The sequence below is a fragment of the Pyrus communis genome, chromosome 13, assembly GCF_963583255.1.
Source record: "Pyrus communis chromosome 13, drPyrComm1.1, whole genome shotgun sequence".
In the NCBI taxonomy this organism is placed as follows: Eukaryota; Viridiplantae; Streptophyta; class Magnoliopsida; order Rosales; family Rosaceae; genus Pyrus; species Pyrus communis.
Genome location: NC_084815.1, coordinates 1,157,146 through 1,179,782, shown reverse-complemented (window position 1 = coordinate 1,179,782; position 22,637 = coordinate 1,157,146). Strand labels below are relative to the sequence as shown.

The window sequence follows — 22,637 nt, the reverse complement described above, 5'->3', positions numbered from 1 at the left end:
ATATTATTTGGTAATCAAGGAGCACTCTCATGTGTAAGTATGTGTAACTTGTATAAGGTGAAGAAATTATATTGTGTAATAGGTTTTTTTTTTTATATATACCTGGTTACACTTAACATTTGCCGCTAAAATGACATACGTCAAATTACAATAGTTGTACGTAATATCTTTAGTATAATTTCAATATTTTAAATGCTTGAGTTATATTGAAATAGAAAAGACAACACTAACTACCTATATTGGATGACAGAAAAACCGAATTTAGAACCTTAGGCTCATATGCAAACAAATACTCTTAATCAACATAACGACAATTTCTTTATGTAACACCTATGAGGCTACAACGGAAATTCTCGCTCTCACATTTTATTTTTTCATGAGTGAACGATTGAGATTCGACAGAAAGAGAAAGGGAAAGAGAAAAAAGAGATTGGGCTTAAGCTGGGTTACAAATGATGGGCCGAAGAAGGCCGAGTAAAGTAGCAAATTTTCCGAGTCCATACGAGCCCACAAAACCCTAATGACATCATATCAGAGCCCACAGTCGTCACCGTCGGTTTGGAATAAAACCCTAGCTTCCCTTCCAAAGTCCTGCAACTGTATTTCTCAAAGGGTTTTACATTTTGCAGTCAACCATGTTGCCTGTGAAAACTGCCCAGAAAGGAAAGGCCACAAGAGAGCCAGAGGGTTCGCAGCCAACCTTGTTGCAAGTGAGAACTCCCAAGAGTGGAAGGGCCAGAAGAGAGCTAGAGAAACGTGCCCCCAAGATCGTAAGTTCCTCTCATCTGTTTGTTTCTTGGGAAAATTTGTACTTTTCTCGTGTCCAAAAGCAAAAGTTCAGATTTTTCAACTTGGATATTGGTTTTTTCGAATTTTGTATTGATTTTTCAATTGGGTTTTGTATGATTTTAAAGGTTGAGACGGGGAAGAAGACGTTGATTCTTCACGGTAGGAAGACGAGCAGTGTGATTAATTCTGCGTTATCGGACCTTTACCATTTGAAGAAGGACAGTGCTGTGAAATTCAGCCGCAGGAATGAGGATATTAGCCCTTTTGAAAGTGGGGGTGATACTTCCCTTGAGTTCTTCTCTCACAAAACCGATTGCAGCATTTTCGTCGTAAGTATAAAACTACTTCAGCATTTTGCTTCTCCAATAATTTGATTTCATGTGAGCTTGGTATGAATAATAAATAAATATATATGTGTGTGTTTGTGTGTATGATAAATAAATAAATAAATATATATATATATATATATATGTGTGTGTGTGTGTGTGTATGAATAAATAAATATATATATATATATATATATGAGTGTGTGTGTGTGTGTGTTATGCAACTGTTTTCTGTTTTGGATTTGAAAGGTTATTTGGATTTCGATAGTGTTGCAGCATTTGCTTAGTTTTACAGGATTTATTTGCTAGCATTGATGAACGTTTTGGAAGATGTTTGCTTGTTTTCTGTTATTTCTTTGAGTTGCTCATTAGAACGAATGCGTTTCTGGTAGAAATCTTTGGTTTCAATTTGTTACTATTCTTTCAATGTTCTAAAAATCTTTGATTTTTTCAGTTTATGTTTCTATGATGAACCTGCCTCTTTGATCCTGTTGTGGCATTTGCAATGGATTTGGTAGGTGACAAACTAGTTTAGTTATATGTTTGGACATTGCAGACGCAGAATTCGTAACACAGAATAACTAAAACCAGCTGACAACCAATGAAAGTATTTGTATTTATTTCTATCTATCATCCTTCATTTTGGAATGCCAAGGATGCTCGTTTCCCGCTTGTTAGTCCCATTTTACCTTTTTAGTTTTGATGTGGACTTTATCTTGAATGCAAGCCTATATCTTGAATTTTATATATTCCAACTACATCTACTCATTTTTCAAAATGTATGCATGATGATCGATGTTTATCCCATTTTCTGAACTGAGTTCTTGACTCGCCCTATTTAGAATGCTGAGCCCCTGTGCTGCCTAAATAAGATCAGGCACTGTATCTTATGTTTGTGTTTATTTCCCGATTTCTCAAATGTAATTTTGAAGTTGTTAATTGCTCTTATATTGCAGTTTGGCTCTCACTCAAAGAAGCGGCCTGACAATCTTGTCATAGGGAGAACTTATGATCACCATGTATATGATCTTGTAGAGGTTGGTGTTGAAAACTACAAACCATTGGAATCGTTTACATATGACAAGAAACTAGCACCACGGGTGGGGACGAAACCTTTCATTTGCTTTATTGGAGAAGGATTTGAAAGCGCAGGAGAGCTGCAACATTTGAAGGAAGTTTTGCTTGATCTGTTGCGAGGAGAGGTTTATCTCTGCTGCCATTTTGTTGCACGTTACTCGTTTTTTAATTTAGTGAGGGATGTTAATATATGCATAAAAATGATATGTGCAGGTTGTAGAGAAATTAAATCTTGCCGGTTTAGATCATGTATATGTATGTACAGCTATATCTTCTAAAAAAGTGGTTCTTACTCAATGTGCACTGCGACTTAAAAAATCTGGCACAGTAGTTCCACGGATGGAGCTAGTTGAAGTTGGCCCCTCCATGGATTTAGTAGTTCGTCGGCATCGCCTTCCTAATGAAAGCCTAAGGAAAGAAGCAATGAGAGAAGGCAAAAATCAGCCTAAGAAGGTTGAAATACTAGATCTCCTTCTGATTTCTCTGGTTTCTTTTGCATGTAACATGTCTGTAACGCAATTCCTCTTATTCCTTCCAGGACAAGAATATTAAACAGGACCTACTGCGGGGCAAGGTTGGGAAAATCAACATCCCAGATCAAAAGGTAAACGGCGAACATAGATTATTTCATATAGCGGTTGTTCTGTGGTCTAGAGGGCGAGTGTTAGTTTACATGACCTGAACCATTTCTTCTCTACTTGCTGTCTTTTTCTACTGTACATTTTGTCCAGTACGCTGATGTTAAGAATGTCTAACTAATATTTCTTTATCGTTTTTGTTGACAAACTCTCTGTTTAGATTGGAGATACGGTGTATTATCACACAAAGGTTGGTGATACATTTGTGCCTAGCAAAACGAAGGGAGTTAAAAGGGAGCGACGCGAAGCTAGAATGAAACACGAGGGTAATGAGCGTACACCAAAGGTTCAACACATGCTAGAGCCCAAGAAAGCAAAAAAACTTAAAAGGGAGCGCCATGATCCTACAACAACCAATTATGCCGAGTGAGTCTTCGGACAAACGGACTCTGCAGGGGGTTAAGTTGAGTTACTCTCTTGCTACTAACAGACTTCGGCTTTTCGGCCAGTGCTTGCAAGGATTAGAGTCAGCAGGTGTAATGGATCTCCGCGGAGCTCGGGATTTTTGTTCTTCCCATATTTCACAGATCTAGCTTATATAATTAGTTGCATTCCCAGAATGAGTTATATCTGTTGTATTCCTTCTGCTTCCATAGCCTCTTCCGTCTCCGCGAGTTAAAATTAGTTACTGCGTCAGCAATTTGTTGCCTGAAAGGCTCTGTTATTCGACATTCCAATGTCAAGATTGGCTTTATGTTATGTACTGTTTTCTCTTTCTTTAGTTATATTTCTGAAAGTTTGCTTGCCACATTTAACTAAATATGACTTAATTCAATTGTTCAAGTAATAGCAGATACAATTCAGATCAACTTTTGCCATCTCTGATGCTAATGACTCCTTTTTCAGAGTTGAACTTGAACTAAATAAAAGCACAAAATATACAACTTTTCTAAAATAGTCGAGTAGTAGGGATGCAATTCGGGTGGGTTGGGAGGTTTAGATGGTCAACCCAATTCTAATCTGAAATTCATAATTCAAGCTTGGGTTGACTTCGAGTTCATGTTGGTTTATCCGGATATAAATTGGGTTCGAGCTTACAAAGGTTTGGTTCAAATTTGCCTAACTCTATCAAGTTTAATATTGTACTACATTATTAAAATATGCAAAGTTGAAATTAATTACAAAACAACACCAAAGTTTTAACCAGAAGAAACGTAAAAGCAACACTATCATTCATTGTTCAACTAAAAACCAGAAATCAAATTTCAAGTATAGCCCTCCCAATATAATATGAAGTGTGATAAGGTAAATATCTGCACGAGCAATTTAAGATAAAAATTGAGTTGAATTTGGGTTGACATGGACCCAACACAATAAATGATTGGGTAAAGGTCGGATTGAATTTGAGCAGGTTATTACTTCATTCTAACCAGCCCAATCAGGTTTAAAATCGCGTTGGGCATGGGCTAATTTAGGCGCTATCCAATTGTATGAAAAATTGATGTTCAAGTTTGAACTACCCGGTAGTCCGGACTACCAAAGATGAACCCAAAAATATAAAGTACCATATGGTGACAGTGGACATCTGAATCTTTGATTTAGCCTAATCTTAACCCATTTCGCCGGCTTCAAGTTTGAACGTTCGCTAATCTTCTTCTCACTGTTTTTGAGAAGGCTGGCAGTTCTTCAAAGCAACTCTTCACTAATGTAATGCACATCAATGCTTCTTCGGTGTTTGTATTCGTACACCAACTGGAGAAATCCAGTCCAAAAAATTGTAAACGTTAAAAGTTGGGAGACCAACGAGAAGAAGAATGATCTCAACAGATTGGCCTACTAATTTCTGTACCTGTTAAACTCAAACAGTTCACCTTTCTGGAATTTCACGAGCTCAGAAGGGCAAAATCCGATACGCACGACCCCGTTTCCCCGGCGGAAGCGAGCTACCTTTCCAGAGGATAAAGACCTGCAGTTTCACAGCTCTATTATTTGTTAGCAACAGAACTTTGAGATTAATGGAGCCTACAACTAGAAGGAACGCAACCTACAAAATAGGTGAGAACAGAGTTGGGAAAAGAACAAATATCAGGACGGAAATCGAAGATTTAAGGAATAAAAGCGGATGATTAAGAAAGAGTAAGACTTTGTTATCAAATTAATATATTCATTAATAAACCGTCCATATAATAGACCCCTGCAACTTAAAATGACTAGGATCCGAAAGGGCAGCAAATGCAGCCCTACGGATCAGTAGTTTTAGATGCAGACTGGACACCTTGACTCTGAGGCTCATCAAATGCAGATTCATGGGCTGGCCACTTATTGATTCCCAACCCTCCTGCCTCTTGCAGGGGATCGATATCCCAGACATCTAACAATCCACCGGTCACTCCCACCTCTGGCACATCATAGTTGACTGGATTACCCCATAACTCATTCATAGAAGTTGACATACCGGCACTGACATCAAAATCCATGCTCCATATGTCTTCTTGTTTAATCATGCTCTCCATCCCTGGAGAAAACAGTTCTGGAAAAGTCCTGTCCTTCAACAAACCTTCCTCGAAAGAGACATAATGCTCGGGATTAGCCTCTTGTTGTGGGCTTAGAACACTCTTCCCTTTGAAAAAAGGATCTTCAGTTACCATGCTTGACGCCCCTTTGCCTTCTTGCTCTGGTGTTTCAAGAAATCCTTGTGTGATTGCTAATTCATCTAGTGCAGCGTCCACAAATTGGAATGCCGTGCTTTCAGCATCCAAACACAGTTTTCCTGTCGTAACTTGTGAAGGATAATGAGGAGATTGTTCAAAAGGAACTGGATTTGAATCCGGCGCTGTAGAGGATATGGTTTGGTTTCTCCAAGCAGGCTGGTACTTCACAATCTGGCCTTCCATATCTGAATCTGACTTACTGAGTTCATGCTGCTGATGCTTAACAAATTTCCTCCTCACCCTTGAAGAGCCTCTGTCTTTCTGTCCAGTCTTTTGTTGAAGTCGGGCCATGAATGCCGGGTTCTGAAGCATCTTGGCCAAGAAAGAAACCATCTGCTTCTGTCTCTGCTCCGCAGACTGAAGCCTCTGATTCACTACCTTCACATGGTCAACTGTGCCCCGCTGCTGCTGCTGCAATTCAACAACCTCCTGCATTAACATACTCCTCTCTTTCCGCAATGTCTCTATCTGACCTTCGACTCCAGACTTCCCTGCTTCCGCAGAAGGCCCAGTAAAGCTCCCAACTTGCAGAGACTGAGGTGACCTGCGCCTCTGGATCCTCTTCAACAAATGTCTTTTGCCCTTCTGAAAAGCTTCATTCGCAAACTCCCACTTATCTGTGTCAACCTTGCGAAAACCCTGTGAATGCGAGACCCAAAATAATTAAAAAAATGAATGGGAAGGCGATATAACAGAAATCAAAAGATATATACAATCATTCAATTAGCAATCTAATCATCACAAAAGACAATGTGAGGCCATCAACTTTCATGCATATGAAGAACTGAACCTCGCTTACAATCTGTAAATCACATAAAAAACAATCAGAGAAATTTTAATGGGGTAATATACACTTGTATAATAACAGATTTCGAAGGGAACCTGAATTCTACTTGACGGACTCCCCTCTCCAGTACATACTCAAGAGGGGAAGATGTTCTTCTCGTAGAAGCCTCCGATCCTAACTACTAAATAAATAAAAGAACAACCTCTACCATTTCCATTTAGATTCACTATTCTAAGCTTCATGATTAAAGACAATCCTAAAAAACATCTTATATTATCCAGAGAGATGAGATGATTACATGCCCATTAAAGTAGAACCACATCATCCTTATATCATCAACAACATCAATCATCATCAGCGTCAACAACATCATAAACATCATCATCATCATCAAGAACAACAAAAGCAGCAATTCATTTCTTCTGTCACTTCACCTGCGTAAACTATTGGAAACTGGAAAACAAATCGCCAAGCTTTTCATCGAAGAAACCTTTTTCTCACAAAAGAATCCTTTTATTATTTCATTTTGGTCAATTACATATGAATCTCTACACATACAACAAATTGGGAGTTAAGAATACAACACCATCTCCTACAGAATCTTACATCGCGAGCTTAATACAAATACTAATTGCCTCGGCTACATCTATACAGAATTAACCTCATCAAACCCAATTCAGACAACAAACAACAAATTTAAAACACAGAAAGAAAAACAAATTAAAGAATTAAAGAACAAGAAAAAAAAATTACATACAGATCACAGCAGCCAATACAGGCTGTGTTACTGCAAAATACCCACATAAGTATTAAGCTGCCGCACAAAACTTGAGAAATTGTTGTGCTTGAAGTTCCTCGGTAAGATGAATCTGGAAAACTCCGATGGGTCCCACACCACGAAGCTGTGGCCGCCGGAGCCCCACGATATGATCGAATCCAGCGAGGGGTCCTCGACCAAATCGAAAGTCTTGGACAGAAATGGAGGCACCAGAGTGCCCTGCAGACATTCCAGTGGCTGCGGCGGAACAACCACGTCCTCCGCACCACCGCCGCCCATAGACGACGTTGGAATTGAAACTTTTTCAGTGAAGTCAAAAGCACCCAATGGGTTTACAGAAGAGAAGGCTTCGAATTCCATTACAGGAGAAGTGAACGAAGGAATCGGCTGAGAACCCAGTAACGGTTCCGACACTTCGAGTCGAAATTCCGATAACCCAATTGATTCCGGGTCGAATTCAGCTGAAGTGGGTGGAGACTTTGGGTGGCTCTTGTCTTTTGGGCTCATAGAACGAAATTCTCACTCTTTGTTAATGGCAGTGAACTGGGTAAGACAGAGAGAGAGAGGGAGGGGAAGGTGGGTGTGGTGGGTGAAAATGGCGGTTTGGGGAGCTTGGGAGTGGGTATATAAGGGGTTCGAATAGTTACGCCGACTAGGTCTTCGATAAAAATCCTGAAAGTTCGGTCAAAGGCGGTGGAGGTTTTTCTACTGTAACAGTCGCCTTCTTGGTCATCCCAGCTCCGATCCATGTGGGGCTCCCTGAAATTTGAGGGCGTTTTCAGCACCGACCTAGGGAGAGAGAGAGAGAGAGAGAGAGAGAGAGAGAGAGAGTTTCCAGGGTGCAACGTTGTTTTGAAAAACAGTTATGGTGGTTGTACTTTGAAAGGGGCCCGCTGGGCTGGAGATATTTTTGTCTCTTGATATTCTGTCTGGACCCCGTGCGATTTTGAAAGTGATACGGTAGGTCGCCGTGTTATACTTGGTGATGAAGGTAGCGGGGAGGACCAATCAGGACACGCCATTTGGTCAGGTGTTAGATTTGGGGACGCGGGTTCGACGCGTGATTAGCGTGTCTACGTCCTACTGGCTGATTTAAGAAATGGATAATTATTTTCTTCGTCGCCGAATGTTGGGCGAGAAAACAAATAATTAATAGACTTTTTGGCAAAAATGATGTTTGAAATTTACATAACTCTTTATTTTGATCTCTGAAATTTGAAGCGAATAGAATTAATTTCTGAGTTTGTTCCCCTCTTCGATAAAAATCCTGAAAGTTCGGTCAAAGGCGGTGGAGGTTTTTCTACTGTAACAGTCGCCTTCTTGGTCATCCCAGCTCCGATCCATGTGGGGCTCCCTGAAATTTGAGGGCGTTTTCAGCACCGACCTAGGGAGAGAGAGAGAGAGAGAGAGAGAGAGAGAGAGAGAGAGAGAGTTTCCAGGGTGCAACGTTGTTTTGAAAAACAGTTATGGTGGTTGTACTTTGAAAGGGGCCCGCTGGGCTGGAGATATTTTTGTCTCTTGATATTCTGTCTGGACCCCGTGCGATTTTGAAAGTGATACGGTAGGTCGCCGTGTTATACTTGGTGATGAAGGTAGCGGGGAGGACCAATCAGGACACGCCATTTGGTCAGGTGTTAGATTTGGGGACGCGGGTTCGACGCGTGATTAGCGTGTCTACGTCCTACTGGCTGATTTAAGAAATGGATAATTATTTTCTTCGTCGCCGAATGTTGGGCGAGAAAACAAATAATTAATAGACTTTTTGGCAAAAATGATGTTTGAAATTTACATAACTCTTTATTTTGATCTCTGAAATTTGAAGCGAATAGAATTAATTTCTGAGTTTGTTCCCCTTTTCTCATTTTGACCATTTCATAAAAAATCTTCATTTAATAATGCTAAAATGATACAACTACTCTAATTTTTGTCAAATTGTTTGACCTATAATTAATTAAATAGAGAATTTATTTTCTTTATATCTAATCAATATCATAGTGATATGATCGATGTGTTCTGGGTCCAAAATTTCTATATTTTCTAATTATTGTAATAGTTTCGTTACTTAATTATACGGTTTGTAGTATTCTTTTTCACTTATAAGTTAGATGTTTTAGGTTTGATTCTCATCAAATGCAAATTACTATGTCTGGTCCATTGTGAGGCTCCCAATCCCCACTTCTTTAGTTAGAAAATATCTTTTGTTCAAAAAAAAATTATTATAATAGTTTCAAAATAACACTTAATAATAATAATAATTTTAAAAAAATCTAATTCAACCTTTTATGCCAGATCTTTCCCAAAAAGGCAAAAAAAAAAGGGGAAGGAAAACGACTTTTTGTTTGAAATTTAATTGCTGTAGCACACTGATCACATGTATGCCATTGCCAACTTGGACACAGTTGTCACATGAATGCCACTCACTTGTCACATGAATGCCAACTCAGGCTGGAATTTACAAACTGGTTAAAATTAAATACGTAGTGCTTAAAATATCATTTACAAGATGAAAATAACGGTCCAAAATCTTAATGTTATAATCATTTTTTGAATTTTATAATACAAGAAATCTCAGTTTACTACTTTTAAATTTCGTGATTTTGAACATTTATTACATAAATTTTTTTCCGTCTCGTAGTCGGATTTAAAAAATTAAAAAATAACCAGGGATGCGGGCGTTCCCTTTCCTCCACCCGCACCAACGCTTTTTCTTCTTCTCTTCGACAACCACCAAAGCTGATCTGAAAATCAGCACCACCACGGCCTGGGTTCTCTCTCTTTCTTCTCTGTCGACAACAACAACGAGGCATTCATCGCGGAGATTCAAAACCAGAGTAGAAGGTCATAGCCCATAGGTCTCTGGAGATTTGCAACTGAAAAAAAAAAAAAGGAGATCTGCACCAAAGAAGCTCTCTGCCATTGGAATAGCAGACCAATTCCAAGGACCACGCACTGCAAGGTGCAGAGTCGGGCCCGCGCATCATCTCTGGTCTGCGTGATCTTCATCAGCGAGGTCAGGGCCTTCTCGATTTCGAACACAGGGAGACCGAGTCAGGTTGGGTTGGGTATGGAAGGATTAGGGGAGGGATGGGAGGGGTTGGGTATGGAGGGACTAGGGAAGGGATGGGTCGGGTTCGGAGAACGACGAGTGCGAGTGGGGAGAGGGACGGAGGAGGGAAATCGAGTTGGCGAGGACGAAGGAGGAAGAAGGGGTCTGGGCGATGGGGAAACCTTGAGGGATATCTCCAGATAAGTGATTCTCCTGCAGAGCAACCACTTGTAAATTCGGTAATTCGAAAATCCGAACCGACAACTCCCCGGAAAGCTTCTGCTTACTCAAATCCAGTGTTTCAAGCTTCACCAAACCACCAACGCTGGCAGGAACGCTCCCGGAAAACCCCCAATTGCTCAAATTCAAAACCTGCAAGCTCTTCAAATCTCCAACATTAATAATCTCACCAGAAAATCTGTTGTTACTCAGATTCAAACTAGTCAAGTTGCTTAGTTGCATCATGAGCTCATCTGGAACTTTCCCGGTCAGATTGTTGTTGCCCAAATTCAAGGATTCGAGCTGCGAAAGTGCTCCTAAACTCGCTGGAATGTCATCGGAAAATAAATTCCTACCCAAAGACAACACCTTCAAGCTCCTCATTCCTCCCAAAAACAAAGGAACTTGACCCAAAAATCTGTTTCCTTCAACATCAAGGACATGTAACAAACTAGTTCCGATTTAGGTTTAGTTTTTTTAATTTTTTTGAATTTTTGAATTTTTTTAAATCTTTTGGTTTTTTTTGAATTTTTGGTTTTTTTTTTTTTTTTTGAATTTTTAATTTCCACCTGACGTCCGGTCATTGTCAACATGGACGTTACATCATCAGTTAATGGAAAACTTAGTCAAACTAACGGATGTATGAGACTGTTTCAAAATTAACATTTTAGGTATGACTCTGGAACCAAAAAAACTTTATATATTAAATATTAAAAACCAAAAAACTTGAGAGTAGTAAACTGAAACTTATCTTTTATAATATTACTTTGGTCAGGTACATCGAATATGTCACACAATTCAACAAGCAAAAAGCAAAGCTTGAATATAATAAACACTCTACATTTATTAAAAAATGGTAATGGAATTCGATTTGCAAACTTTTTAGGTTGAGTTAAGAACATCTGGGTTAAAATCTGAATTTTTTAACACAAAAAATTGATAAACGAAAAATAGTTTTTTTTTGGTTCAATCTTTTTGAACTAAATTTTTAACACGAGATTATTAAAAAATAATTTTTTTCTTAAATTAACTTTTAAAAAATAAATAAATTATGTAGACTATCTTAATTTTAGGCTTAGTATATTAACACCCCACAAATTGTTGAATAAACCCCACATACTTAATACACCCCACATTTGCTTTTTCACTTAAAAATTATCTTAATGCACCTCAAATATTTCCCCATAATACCCCCACACCTCACATTCTCAATATACACCTTATATTTTCTTCATACACCTCACATTTTCTATACACCACATTTCTCAAATCTTATAACAATCATTTTTAATTTTCAGGGATTGAATCTAAACATTTGAATGTTTAGTTTGCTGAATGATTTCAAAATGAACGATTCGAAAAATGTTTAGATTAGAGAAAAAAGGTAAGAGTTTTATAGGACTGGTGCAATGGTAATGTTCTGGATGGTTTGTCTAGAAATAAATACTAGGATGTTTAATCATAAATTTGGAGACTGAATTAAAAAATAAAGGATAAGTATTGGGAATTGCTTTGGGTCTCGGTTTCCAATGACTTAAAGAATGACCCTTCTTGTTGAATGTTGACATTTTCTTTGATTTCTCTTGGCTAGAGGGTTATGTGTCTTTTAACTGCATTTCACATTCTTTGACACTGACTAACATTCAATTGAAATAGATTCCTATAGTTGCTACCCTTTTTCTCAAGGGTGGCCACATAAAATGTTGCCTTTCTTAATCGCTAAACTTTTCTCTTTGGGATGACAAGATAGGTTTTCCTAGACATAAGTTGTCATTCATATATTGAAGAACTAGGTCTCCATCTTTCTCATACAAATAACATAAAAGAACCAACAAATTTGATGGGGATTGGCACCAAATAATTTCATTAGACTTTCGAAATTACCTTCTCTCAATACATGTGGAAGGTACATTGATTTCGTGTGCATTCATCAAAAATAATTTTTCTCAATCAACATATATGTAATTTCATTGGTTAAGATTTCGTTCCATAATTGAGAGTGGAAGGGGTTTTAATAGTTGAAGAGGAATAATACGCTAAAAGTGATTTGGAATGTATTTAGAATTTTTTTATTTTTATTTTTTAACCTAATAAGGTCAAAATTGACATTGCATAGTGGGATAAATAAGTTATTTAATATTAAATTTTAATGTGAGGTGCATTCAACATTTTGTGGAGTGCTAATATTAAAGGCCTAATTTTATTTTATGAACATTTTAACTTAAAAATATTTAGATTGCAATAAATATTAAAAAATTACTAAACCAATTTAAATTTGAACCGTTAGATCTTTTTCTTTTACCGTTGGATTTGATGATATTAGATCTTAACCGTTAAATTCAATGAATTTATAAATATTAAACAAACAAAAAACACATCTGATGAGCCAACCCACCAATCCAGGAAAAATCCTGACCTAAATTTACCTCGTAAATGCGAAACAAAGCATGCTAGGAAAGATGTAATCGATTCTAGTAACGCTCTTTTATGTACAAAGTTATAACACAGAAATTATACAACTTCCCCATGATGGCGAGAAGAGACGGCAATGCAGACACTGTTGGCACTCATAGTTGCCTTCATTTGGTTAAAGAGTCCAAATGCTGAATCGGCGATAAGAACAGAAATGTACAATGGCTCTGCAACCAGTTGACACAGAACAAGCATCGGAAATTATGCATACGAGTTCATTGGACCGGAAACTGACCAAGCAAACTAGAACTAAGAATACATATCTAAGTAATGGGCATACCCGAGACTATGAACAGCACGTATGCCCGCCACACATCGATTCTCTAAAGAATGGTGTATTATGTGCATGAATAAGACTCGTTCCCGTTCAGGTGAGTAATGGCATATTTGTATGACTAGTTTGAGTCACAGGATCTTTTATCAATGGCGTCAAAGATTCCATGATACTAGCAAATGAAGGTCGTTTCCAGGGTTCGCTGCAGCATGAATTTGTTATTAGAGAAAACAGGGAAATTTTTATATGTAAGTCAGTTTAATTTATTGAATTAGAGTCTCAAACTCACTTGGCCCAGCAAGCCTCAATTATAGCCGCCACATGTGGATTCACATCATGCGGAATGTCCAGCCTTTTGTTATAAACCGCAACAGCTGAGACAACCTACGGAACATAGAATAGAAAGGCTATGTGTGATCAGGTCTAAAAGATATTCCGCATTTCCCTTTTCTAATCTACAAGAGCATAATCATCATAACACAAACCTGCAGTGGATTTAAATTACCCCACGGCCGTTGCAATGTTGCGAGTTCCCACAATATTACACCGTAACTGTAAACATCTGCCTTCTCATTTGACGGTTCATTACGCAGGACTTCTGGTGCCATCCATTCAGCCTAAAGAAAATAGAGGGGAATTTTCAACCACCTTATAATTGAAACTTCCAGGTTGTTTGTCTAGTTAAAAAAAACTTACAGTCCCAGCAGCTGATTTTGAGGAAAGGAACGTGCTTGCCTTCGAACGGGAAAGACCAAAATCGCCAACCTAAACCACAAAACAGGTAAGAAAATGGTGTAAACAATGCAGTAAATAAACAAATGTTGGCGCACTTAGTCATGTTCATTTTCAAATACATAACTTATAGTCGAGCACGACCCACTGAAAATTAAACTCCTGTGAGCCTAGAGAAATCATGTAGCAGTTTGATCATTCACCAAGCTCAGTAACCAGTTAAATGAAAATCGATGGTCCATTCCAAGCGCTCAAAGCATAAGCAAACTAAATGCTGTAGGAGATCCTTACCTTCACCGTATAATGTTTGTCTACCAACAGATTTGGAGATTTTAAATCACGATGAACGATGGGAGGTTTGTGTCTATGAAGATAATTCATTCCCCTTGCCTGTGAAAAATTTCAGATCATGTACAAGCACACAGTGAATAGAAACTAAAATATAAAAACTGAAAAGGAATAATAAGATGCTACAGAATAATAAGAAGTCTTCATATACACACCACATCATGAGCCATTTTCAAGCGGCTGTTCTCATCCAATGCCTCCCTTGCGCCAGGTTTCTGCAAAAGCGTAAACAAGCTACCTCTGCAATTAAGAGCCAACAATTCAGATCATTAAAGAATTTGAAAAAAAAAAAATCTCTTAACATGGTATAAATGTCTAATACATATGAAAGTTCCTATTGTGGGGATGGCAGTGTGGGGAGGTGTACAAAAAGAGGACATCACAAAACCTTGATAAATATTCCGTGACTATGGACAAGTTTGGGGGCTTGGTAACTGCACCCATAAAGAGAACAATGTTTGGATGCCGCAGGTCCTTCATTATAGTCACCTATCAGACAAAAGAAGGTGAAGCTTATCTCAAATTCAAGACGAAGAAAGTACACTGGAACCAATTATGTACTTAAATTCAATGCGTCCAAACATTCTGCCATCATGTACCTCACTCAAAAATTCTTTAAAGCGTTCTTCATGTAAATCTTGCTCCATAAGAATCTTTACAGCAACATCCTTAAATGTACAACTTTTTATCAGTATTATGAATAAATGGCTATACAAGAAGTTATGAGGGCAGAGTGTAAACAGATTAGGTGCTTACAGAGCCATGCCAATCAGCACGATGAACAGTTCCAAAAGAACCTGCAAATGAACAATGCCATTTTTTACAGCCTCAAACTAACTAATATGAACTGCATTACGTACATGAAGGGCATATGTGCTCTTCATGTTCATGATATTACATAAGCTTTCACGTTTGTAACATTAATGGAAGGAAACTGGAGGGTAAGATACCTGCACCAATTTTCTCTTTTAATACGAGATCACTCCATGGGATGTCCAAATTCCCTACATTGAGTGCGAGCTCTTTACTTGGTTTACTAGGAACCAGTCGAACACCCTCAACAAACCTAGAGTTTGTAACTGTATCCACCTTTGGGCCATCTCTATGCCCTACAGGCGGCATACGTGTTAGAGGGATTGGAACATTTACCATGGGTGGTGTGTGCACAATATTCTGAGAACGATTAAACAATTGGGGATTTCTATCATCACCACTTGTCTCAGGAATTTTTGCGTGTGCAGAGGTGTAGCCACTGAAACTTGAAAAAAGGTTTTTTCCCTCTGTACTCTTCCTATCAAATTGTTTAGGATACATATTGTCCTCATCAACAGCACTTCCTGTGATGATAGAAAGCACCATGGGTGAATTAGAATCGTCATGACAGATGAATGCCAATTTACCAGACAAAATATAGACAAGACCACAACATAGTTATACCTTGAATTATAGGTACAGGTTTAACAGATAATGAAAATCCAAAAGAGATGATGATGATGAATACTAATTTACAGTTCAATGTAAACATAACCACAACATAGTTATTGCTAGAATTCTACATGCCAAGGGCGAATAGATGAGGAAATTTGGAGTTGTATTAATAGATAACGTTTTATACGATCCCAATGTAAATATAACTGGCATGCCCATTACTTGAACCATGTGCAAAGGCATAACAGAAAATAAAGCTCACTTATTTGCAACTAGATCATCAACATTCAATTTTCCATTCTAAAAATTTCAAAACCATCTGCAGTTATCTGACATTAATATGCATCTATCCTAACCCCAAAGAATCAATAAAGAAGAGTTAAATGAGGTCAAACTAAATGAAGCATCAGCACACCATATAATTGTTTTGAGGTCCTACTTTCAGGCAGAGGGTATCATAGAAAGTTCTTGTATGTAGCATAAGACACCTCCAAGTTATTGTTACTAGGGAAGGCGCGCTTGCATTAATCTGAGGCAACTAAAATTTAGAATAAATAAGATTATTTATTGTGGAAGAGCCTGTACAGTAGATTTATTAAATGTATGTGTCAAAGCATGCATGGAAATGTGTGTATGCGTGTCCATAGAGACAGTCACAACTGTGTCTGCATATATTATTACAAGTTCTGCAATTGTAATCATAATATAAGTAATGCATCGAACCATATTCCAAGTTTTCTTTTAGGATTTTCTGGATCAAAGTATCTGCAATTCTACACCATACTGTACCTGCATCCTATAATTATGTCTATACCTAATTGTGTTTATTCAAGAACAGATTGTCATAAAAAAATCAGCAATGATCACATATGACACCATTTCTCTGTATATATGTCTATGATCAGCATTTCAGTTTTTTTTTTTTTTTAATTTTTTGTACATACTTACATACATACATACATACATACATAAATATATATATATATATATATATCATTGCTTTGACAATCAAACAATTACCTGCAGAAGATTCATCAAAAACAAGATTAAGCGATTGACAGTCCGAGAAATACTGATTAGCCAGTAACCTGAAATCAATGGTAGGTTCAACTGGCTTTTGTCTTGGAAAGCGCAGTGGTGAAGAAATTGAGATGGATGATGGGCCATTGAGCAAGGAATCAGGCTCGCACAAGTAACCTGGATTTGCAATCAAATCAACTAAATACTCCCTGAAGTGAAACAAAGACACCATATCAGATGTCTCCACCAGTTTGATAACAAGGAAATTAAATTTGGCACACTCTTGATTCTCCAAATAGAGAAATATTCTCTCCAACTCTAATTTGACCATGCTCGTTTTCCTATATAATTTTTTTAACACAAAGGAGGAAGGCAGTGCAAAGCAGGCTCGAGGGCTTGTTCAGGAAGGTGGCAATGACTGATGAACGACAGAAAACCAAAGGTATAGACAAAGAAATTCAAACAAATACAAATATGATGAATAACTTTTTACCAAAGCATACCTTGAATAATTTTTGCAGTTATGCACCAGGCAGCTCTAAAAGTAAACAGCGTTACCAATTCAAACTATTGATAAACACAAAAGTTCAAAAATAATAGCATACCTGTTCCACTCAAACCGGACAAGACAAGAGGAGGCATCATCCCTTGTACAATATTTACAGCCTTTGGCAATTCGACAAGGTAAACCAATAGTATCAGCCAGAACCTTCAAAGATAGACACGCAGCTTGTTAGTAGTATCATATTGTAATCAAATGAATAAAGAATAATATTAACTTATGAATCAGACGAACTATAATTAACAGATAAAGATTTCCATTAGTATATAGGAACTGTTATTAACACTCCAAAAATCTCAATTTGCACTCCTCACAAGTGTATTTTTCTTTCTAAATATAGAAAAATTGGAGTGCCAACCGAGAGTTTTGGAGTGCCAATAACAATTCCGTTAGTATAGAAGTCAAGGGTTAAATTCTCTCTGTCCTTATCAAACTAAGCCTTCAAACCGAAAAAAAAAAAAAAAAAAAAAAAAAGGTTTTATTTATTATCAAATAAAAGAGAACAATAATTCTCTCTTTTCATGAAAAATATAGCTCTAAAATACAAATTATCAAGTTAAATAGACTTCTTTCAAGGTAAGTAAATATATCAAATCATACAGGCTCCTTACTTTGAATAATAAAGCACGATGTCTACATAGGCCAACAGAAAGGCTGCCTATTGGAACAACTACAGATCCGCAATCTTTCAGATCATCACTGCTCTCCCTCCATATGGACAATATTTCATCCTCTCCTACGGAAGCTGAACCCCTTGTGATAGCAACAAAATTCAGTTACATATGAATGGCAGACATAGATGTCCTAGAAAGAAGTGGACAGAAGATACAGAAAACTTACCCCATGCGACTGCATACAAGTTTTGCCATCTGATCTACAATCTCTTTCATAGTTATGCAAGTACAAGAAATGGTTAAAACCCTATTTTGGAGCTCCTTTAGACTGGGATCGCTACGTCGATCAATTAAAACCACTTCAATACTTGAACCAACGCCAGGATCAACAGACCTTAATGAATCAATTGATGGTATACGACCATTTTCTTGCAGATCAGTGCACACAGTCCATACATACTGATCTATTCCATGAATTAGGTAAAATCCATCAGGCACTTTGTCAAAGTACGACAGGCAGCCATTCACCTGTTGCACATCATATCAATACGATAGGATTAATTCATCTATCACCACAAAACATAAACCATTTGTAAGAACAAAGTTGTTCAAAATCATTTCTAAACTCAATTATCTTTCTGAGAAACTTTGGGTTGGAAGAAAGAAAATGGAATAAATAATCTCCTTTTAGATATCTGACATGTAACGTTATTAGGTTGTAAATTTGACGAATAACATGATTTCACTTGATCCAGTCTGGCAACATAGCATACCATACTGTCTTACAAGAGAAAACTACTCCCTGCATACATATACATGTATAAACATAAGTGTATTACGGTTATAGCTATTACATAAACCTAACTTCCATAAAAAACGATTGTACTATGTGAGTCCTGATTCATTGGCAACTTCAAAATCCCAGTTACCGTACGGTTAGACCCAAAATGCATCATATTACTAATTTCCATTACTGATTATGTTCTCTTTCATAACATTTTTGTGAATCTGGTAGATCAGTTTTACTTTTAACGATGTTATCTAGATCCGCTCAAAAACAGAGCTGCAATCTGACATAGGATCAAACAGTATGTCAGTATATACAACACCATTTTTTAAGAAATAGAATGCATAATATAATGTCAGAATTGCCCCATTTTTTGTTAACATGAGGTCATACATTGTTCAGTGATCAATTGCTCGCTCAACCAATACGCTAGATTGTAAATGGAATCTAATTCAATCAGAAATATTGTTTTCTTGTTTGATGTGGAGCGTGTGGAAGAATGAAATAATAGGATATTTGAGATAAAGGTTAGTTTTTCAAACCTGGTATTTAGAAATCCCACATGTCATTCGTACACGCAATGGAAATTTAATTCAAGCTATGTAAATGTAGAGCAATAATGAGATAATGCAGCTTGTGAATTCAAATTCCATGAAGAAATGCATAATGTTTTCACAAAAATATTCAGAAATCGCTCCGGCCATTCCGTTGATAACTAACCATGCTAGAACATATTTCACACACTAAGCAAAGAACTCAGCTCTAGAGAACGAGACCGACTCAATTAACAAAGCAAGGCAGCAAACCATGCAACTAATGAAACATGGTCTCAGAAGCAGAATAAACCTTACCCAAAACCGATGCGAAATGGCGACAACGGAGCCCCATGTCCTAGACATTGAATCATCGAGCACTGCATCCAAGAAGTTAGGATCATCGACGCATGTGGCCTCCGATGAGAGCCGAAGAGCCAAAGCCAGCTGCAGCTGATAACTCTCCTCAGTCTGCTGAGCCCAGCTCTTCCAGGAAGACGAGTCGCCGCCACAGCTACCGCTGGTGGTCGCAACAGCTCCATCCACACTCTTCATTCGATATTCACCCCCTACACCACTAACCTTGAACACATCGTCCAGCACGTACCCGAACCCGCTCGACTGCCTCTGCAACCAGGCCGACGAGTACGGGTTCCCGGCACGAATCGCTTGCTGATTCGCCCGGTAATCGGCTCCGGTTACCCAATCGAGCCCTCTGTCGCATTTCCCCTTGTTCTTGCTCTCCGTCTCGTAAAACGCCGCCGTCTGGTCGTCGGGGTCTTGGCTCAGAAGCTTGTAGTTGGATCTCCTACCGGGCATTTCCATCGAGATTTGGGACAAATCAGTTCGTCAGAAAACCCTAGAAATTCTTAAACCCGTCATCGTTCAAAAAAATTGAAGTCTGAGGACTCAAGAGGACTCTACACAGAAGGTCTGAGTTTCTCTCTCTAGAACTTCCACTGTCGGAGTGAGAAAAAGCGAAAGCGACAGTGAGGTTTCATTCGGTGGCGTCATCGTAATTAATATTATTCTTTTAATTTAATTTATATCTTTTTTTTATTTAATTAAAATCATTTTTTTCCTTCACACGCGCTCGACTCGAATAATTTTATTCTTTCCTTTTGTCCACGATTAAGACTTGTTTAATGGGGGTTTTGGGGATAATAAATTATAGGGTTATGACAGTTGGCAGTTGGGTAGTGAATCTAGTGATTTTATCAGCTTTATTTAGGTTGAGGTACATGCATTATTTTTAAATTTTTTTAATTTGGGTTCAATTCTATGCATGCATCTTGTCAGTTTCTTTTGTTATTATGGTTTTCTTTAATTGAATTTGCTTGTTATTTTTTAATGGAAAACGATCCCCGAATGATTCTTGTTATGAGATTCTAGGAATTTCGTGATCATAATCGTTGATTGTACATCATGCGGTTAATTTTCGTTAGGTATTATTTATATTTAATTTTAAATTTTAAATTTTGAAATAATTTATAATCGCACAATGCACGATGAACGGTCACGACTATGAGATCCCTAAGGAAAAGGATGAGGATCATTTTCCTTTCTTAATGATCTATTAGTTATAAGTCGAAAAAAAGCGATTGAAGTCCTCGCCGCTCTGCATATCTCAATCGAGAAACGACACTTGGAACCACACAATTTGTAGTGTATATGACAAACACTGAGCAGCTAGCCAAGTGCATAGCGAATAGTGGTGTGATTCAGATTTTCAACGAATCAAGTCCAAACCACTACGAGCTTCCCGGCAAATCTTAGGAAAGAAAGACATGGTAGTAAAGGCTTGGTTGCTAGAAACAACAACGACGTAGGTTGCTAGAAACGACGATGACATAGGTTTATGAGAAAATGTGGCCGCTTCTTCTTTAATCCTGAAATATTTGCAATTTAATGTAATTATTTGCATTCCTTCCCTTCTAAGCGTTCTTATTCTTTAGTGTGATAATAATATTGTAAATTTGTGTTACTAATCCAAATGTTATAATATATGTTTGTAGTGAGCGGAGGTCATGTGACAAGTGCTATACCCACATAGAGTATTGGTAAAAACTAATAATATGTTCATTCACAAAGAATATAATGGAAAAGAATGAGTATCATTCTTGTTCACATGTTCACTAACAACTCAAATAATGAAAAAATAAGCGAGTCTCATAGGTTTTGGGCATGGCCTACATGAAAAATGAAGGGATCTCATTAACATAGAGTGTGGTTGTTACTCATTCCTCGTACACTATCACGCCTATTCCTTCTCATCCACGTACCATGTAAGTAAACATACCCAAAGTCGTTGCCTTATAGGTACTCTTAGAGCAACTCCACCGTGGTGGATTGCTCGGGGGACAGGCCAGAGAAAAGGGGGCGAGGCCTTGTGGATTCGCTCCAACGTGAAGGAGCCCAAGTGGAGGTGGAGGCCTGAGCTTCGGGCCTGTGAAGAATTGCCAGCCCGAGTGGATGCGACGCTAGGGCTGATGTCAGCCCGGTGTCAGGCCTTTTTTTAATTTTTTTCTGTCAGGCGTGTGCACCCCACTCGCGCGTGAGGGCGTGTCGCTCGACATATTTTCAAAAAAATCAGCCCACTTTTCAAACTAAAATGTTACCGTTAGGAAGCCATGTTGTTTCCCACAATGCGTTCGATCTCAACGACTCTTTAAAATGGGCCGTCCGATATGCAATGGTAATAAAAAAAATTGATTTAATATCAACTGTTTGATCTGAGATCAACGGTTGATATTAATCTGCTTTATAAATAATAAAAAATAAAAGAAAAAATAGTTTTAAAATTAAGAAAAGTTACCGTTGTGACACGTGGTACAATCTGATTTGTCATCTCTCCTTCTACGCTCTTCATCCTCTTCCCTCTCATTTTTTGCCACCTGGAGATTGAACATTCCTTCTGATTGGTCAAACAATTCTTCCTCTTCCTGATTGAGTTCCCGCATCATCCTTGAGGAAGAATAAGACATTGTAAGAAAGAAGCAGGAACTATAAATAATGATAGAGATTTTTGTGAAAAGTGAAGCAGAAACTATGAATAATGATAGAGATCTTGAGAAAATTAGTGTGAGATTTGTGAGGATGGATAGTGGATTATATGGAGGATTCAGAAATGATTAGGTTGTAGATAATGTCACGTGGCATGCCGTCATTCATTAAAAATCTAATGGAAATCTATCCTTAAAGATTGTAAACAGATTATGACATGTGGCGCGACGTGATTGGTTAATAATTTTATTAGAAATCCATCACCAATAATTGTATTTTCGGATAATGACACATGGTATGCCGTCATTCGTTAAAAATCTGATGGAAATCTATCCTTAAATATTGTAAACAAATTATGACATGTGGTGCAACATGATTGGTTAATAATCTTATCAGAAATCCATCACCAATAATTGTATTTTCGGATAATGACACGCGACACAACAAGTATGATTAAAAATCTTATCGGAAATCCATCCCCAATAATTGTCTTTTCGTATTTTATGTCAAGTGGCGCAACGAGAACGATTAAAAATTTTATCCAAAATTACAA

At 37.8% G+C, this 22,637-nt stretch overlaps 3 protein-coding genes across 6 annotated transcripts; 1 reads left to right on the top strand and 2 right to left on the bottom strand.

Moving 5' to 3' along the window:
- The first annotated feature begins 581 nt into the window (after window positions 1–581).
- Window positions 582–3,551, top strand: LOC137713110 (ribosome production factor 2 homolog). The gene is made up of 6 exons (XM_068452366.1): window positions 582–770; window positions 915–1,118; window positions 2,072–2,317; window positions 2,406–2,645; window positions 2,731–2,796; window positions 2,991–3,551. The coding sequence occupies exons 1-6, from the start codon at window positions 636–638 to the stop codon at window positions 3,198–3,200; spliced, it is 1,101 nt and encodes a 366-aa protein (XP_068308467.1). The 5' UTR covers window positions 582–635; the 3' UTR covers window positions 3,201–3,551.
- Window positions 3,552–3,845: 294 nt separating this feature from the next.
- LOC137713606 (heat stress transcription factor A-3-like) lies at window positions 3,846–7,857 on the bottom strand. Its single transcript, XM_068452929.1, has 2 exons — window positions 7,071–7,857; window positions 3,846–6,120 (listed from the first exon to the last, which is right to left on the bottom strand). The coding sequence occupies exons 1-2, from the start codon at window positions 7,551–7,553 to the stop codon at window positions 5,011–5,013; spliced, it is 1,593 nt and encodes a 530-aa protein (XP_068309030.1). The 5' UTR covers window positions 7,554–7,857; the 3' UTR covers window positions 3,846–5,010.
- A 4,836-nt stretch (window positions 7,858–12,693) lies between these two features.
- LOC137712709 (serine/threonine-protein kinase CTR1-like) lies at window positions 12,694–20,053 on the bottom strand. Of its 4 annotated transcripts, none has more exons than XR_011065236.1 (16): window positions 19,400–20,053; window positions 17,988–18,289; window positions 17,759–17,900; window positions 17,191–17,294; window positions 16,586–16,794; window positions 15,088–15,474; window positions 14,894–14,934; window positions 14,737–14,805; window positions 14,526–14,626; window positions 14,293–14,377; window positions 14,081–14,179; window positions 13,754–13,822; window positions 13,543–13,674; window positions 13,347–13,441; window positions 13,064–13,259; window positions 12,694–12,950 (listed from the first exon to the last, which is right to left on the bottom strand). XR_011065236.1 is itself a non-coding variant. In XM_068451844.1 (16 exons), the coding sequence occupies exons 1-16, from the start codon at window positions 19,904–19,906 to the stop codon at window positions 13,151–13,153; spliced, it is 2,349 nt and encodes a 782-aa protein (XP_068307945.1). In that variant the 5' UTR covers window positions 19,907–20,053; the 3' UTR covers window positions 12,694–13,150. The 4 variants fall into 4 exon arrangements, 3 of the variants coding, with proteins under 3 accessions (XP_068307945.1, XP_068307944.1, XP_068307946.1); XM_068451844.1 differs by having other exon boundaries at window positions 12,694–13,259; window positions 15,088–15,246; window positions 15,349–15,474; XM_068451843.1 differs by having other exon boundaries at window positions 12,694–13,259.
- Window positions 20,054–22,637: the final 2,584 nt, after the last annotated feature.

Excerpts from the sequence above, each read along its gene's own strand:
- LOC137713110 (XM_068452366.1), top strand. The coding sequence starts at position 636 with ATGTTGCCTGTGAAAACTGCCCAGAAAGGAAAGGCCACAAGAGAGCCA. Across the intron at positions 1,119-2,071 it reads CCGATTGCAGCATTTTCGTC|TTTGGCTCTCACTCAAAGAA; the intron begins GTAAGTATAAAA and ends CTTATATTGCAG. Across the intron at positions 2,646-2,730 it reads GCAAAAATCAGCCTAAGAAG|GACAAGAATATTAAACAGGA; the intron begins GTTGAAATACTA and ends TATTCCTTCCAG.
- LOC137713606 (XM_068452929.1), bottom strand. The coding sequence starts at position 7,553 with ATGAGCCCAAAAGACAAGAGCCACCCAAAGTCTCCACCCACTTCAGCT. Across the intron at positions 6,121-7,070 it reads TGCGGCAGCTTAATACTTAT|GGTTTTCGCAAGGTTGACAC; the intron begins GTGGGTATTTTG and ends TCGCATTCACAG.
- LOC137712709 (XM_068451843.1), bottom strand. The coding sequence starts at position 19,906 with ATGGAAATGCCCGGTAGGAGATCCAACTACAAGCTTCTGAGCCAAGAC. Across the intron at positions 18,290-19,399 it reads CCATTTCGCATCGGTTTTGG|GTGAATGGCTGCCTGTCGTA; the intron begins GTAAGGTTTATT and ends GATGTGCAACAG. Across the intron at positions 13,823-14,080 it reads ACAAACATTATACGGTGAAG|GTTGGCGATTTTGGTCTTTC; the intron begins GTAAGGATCTCC and ends TTTGTGGTTTAG.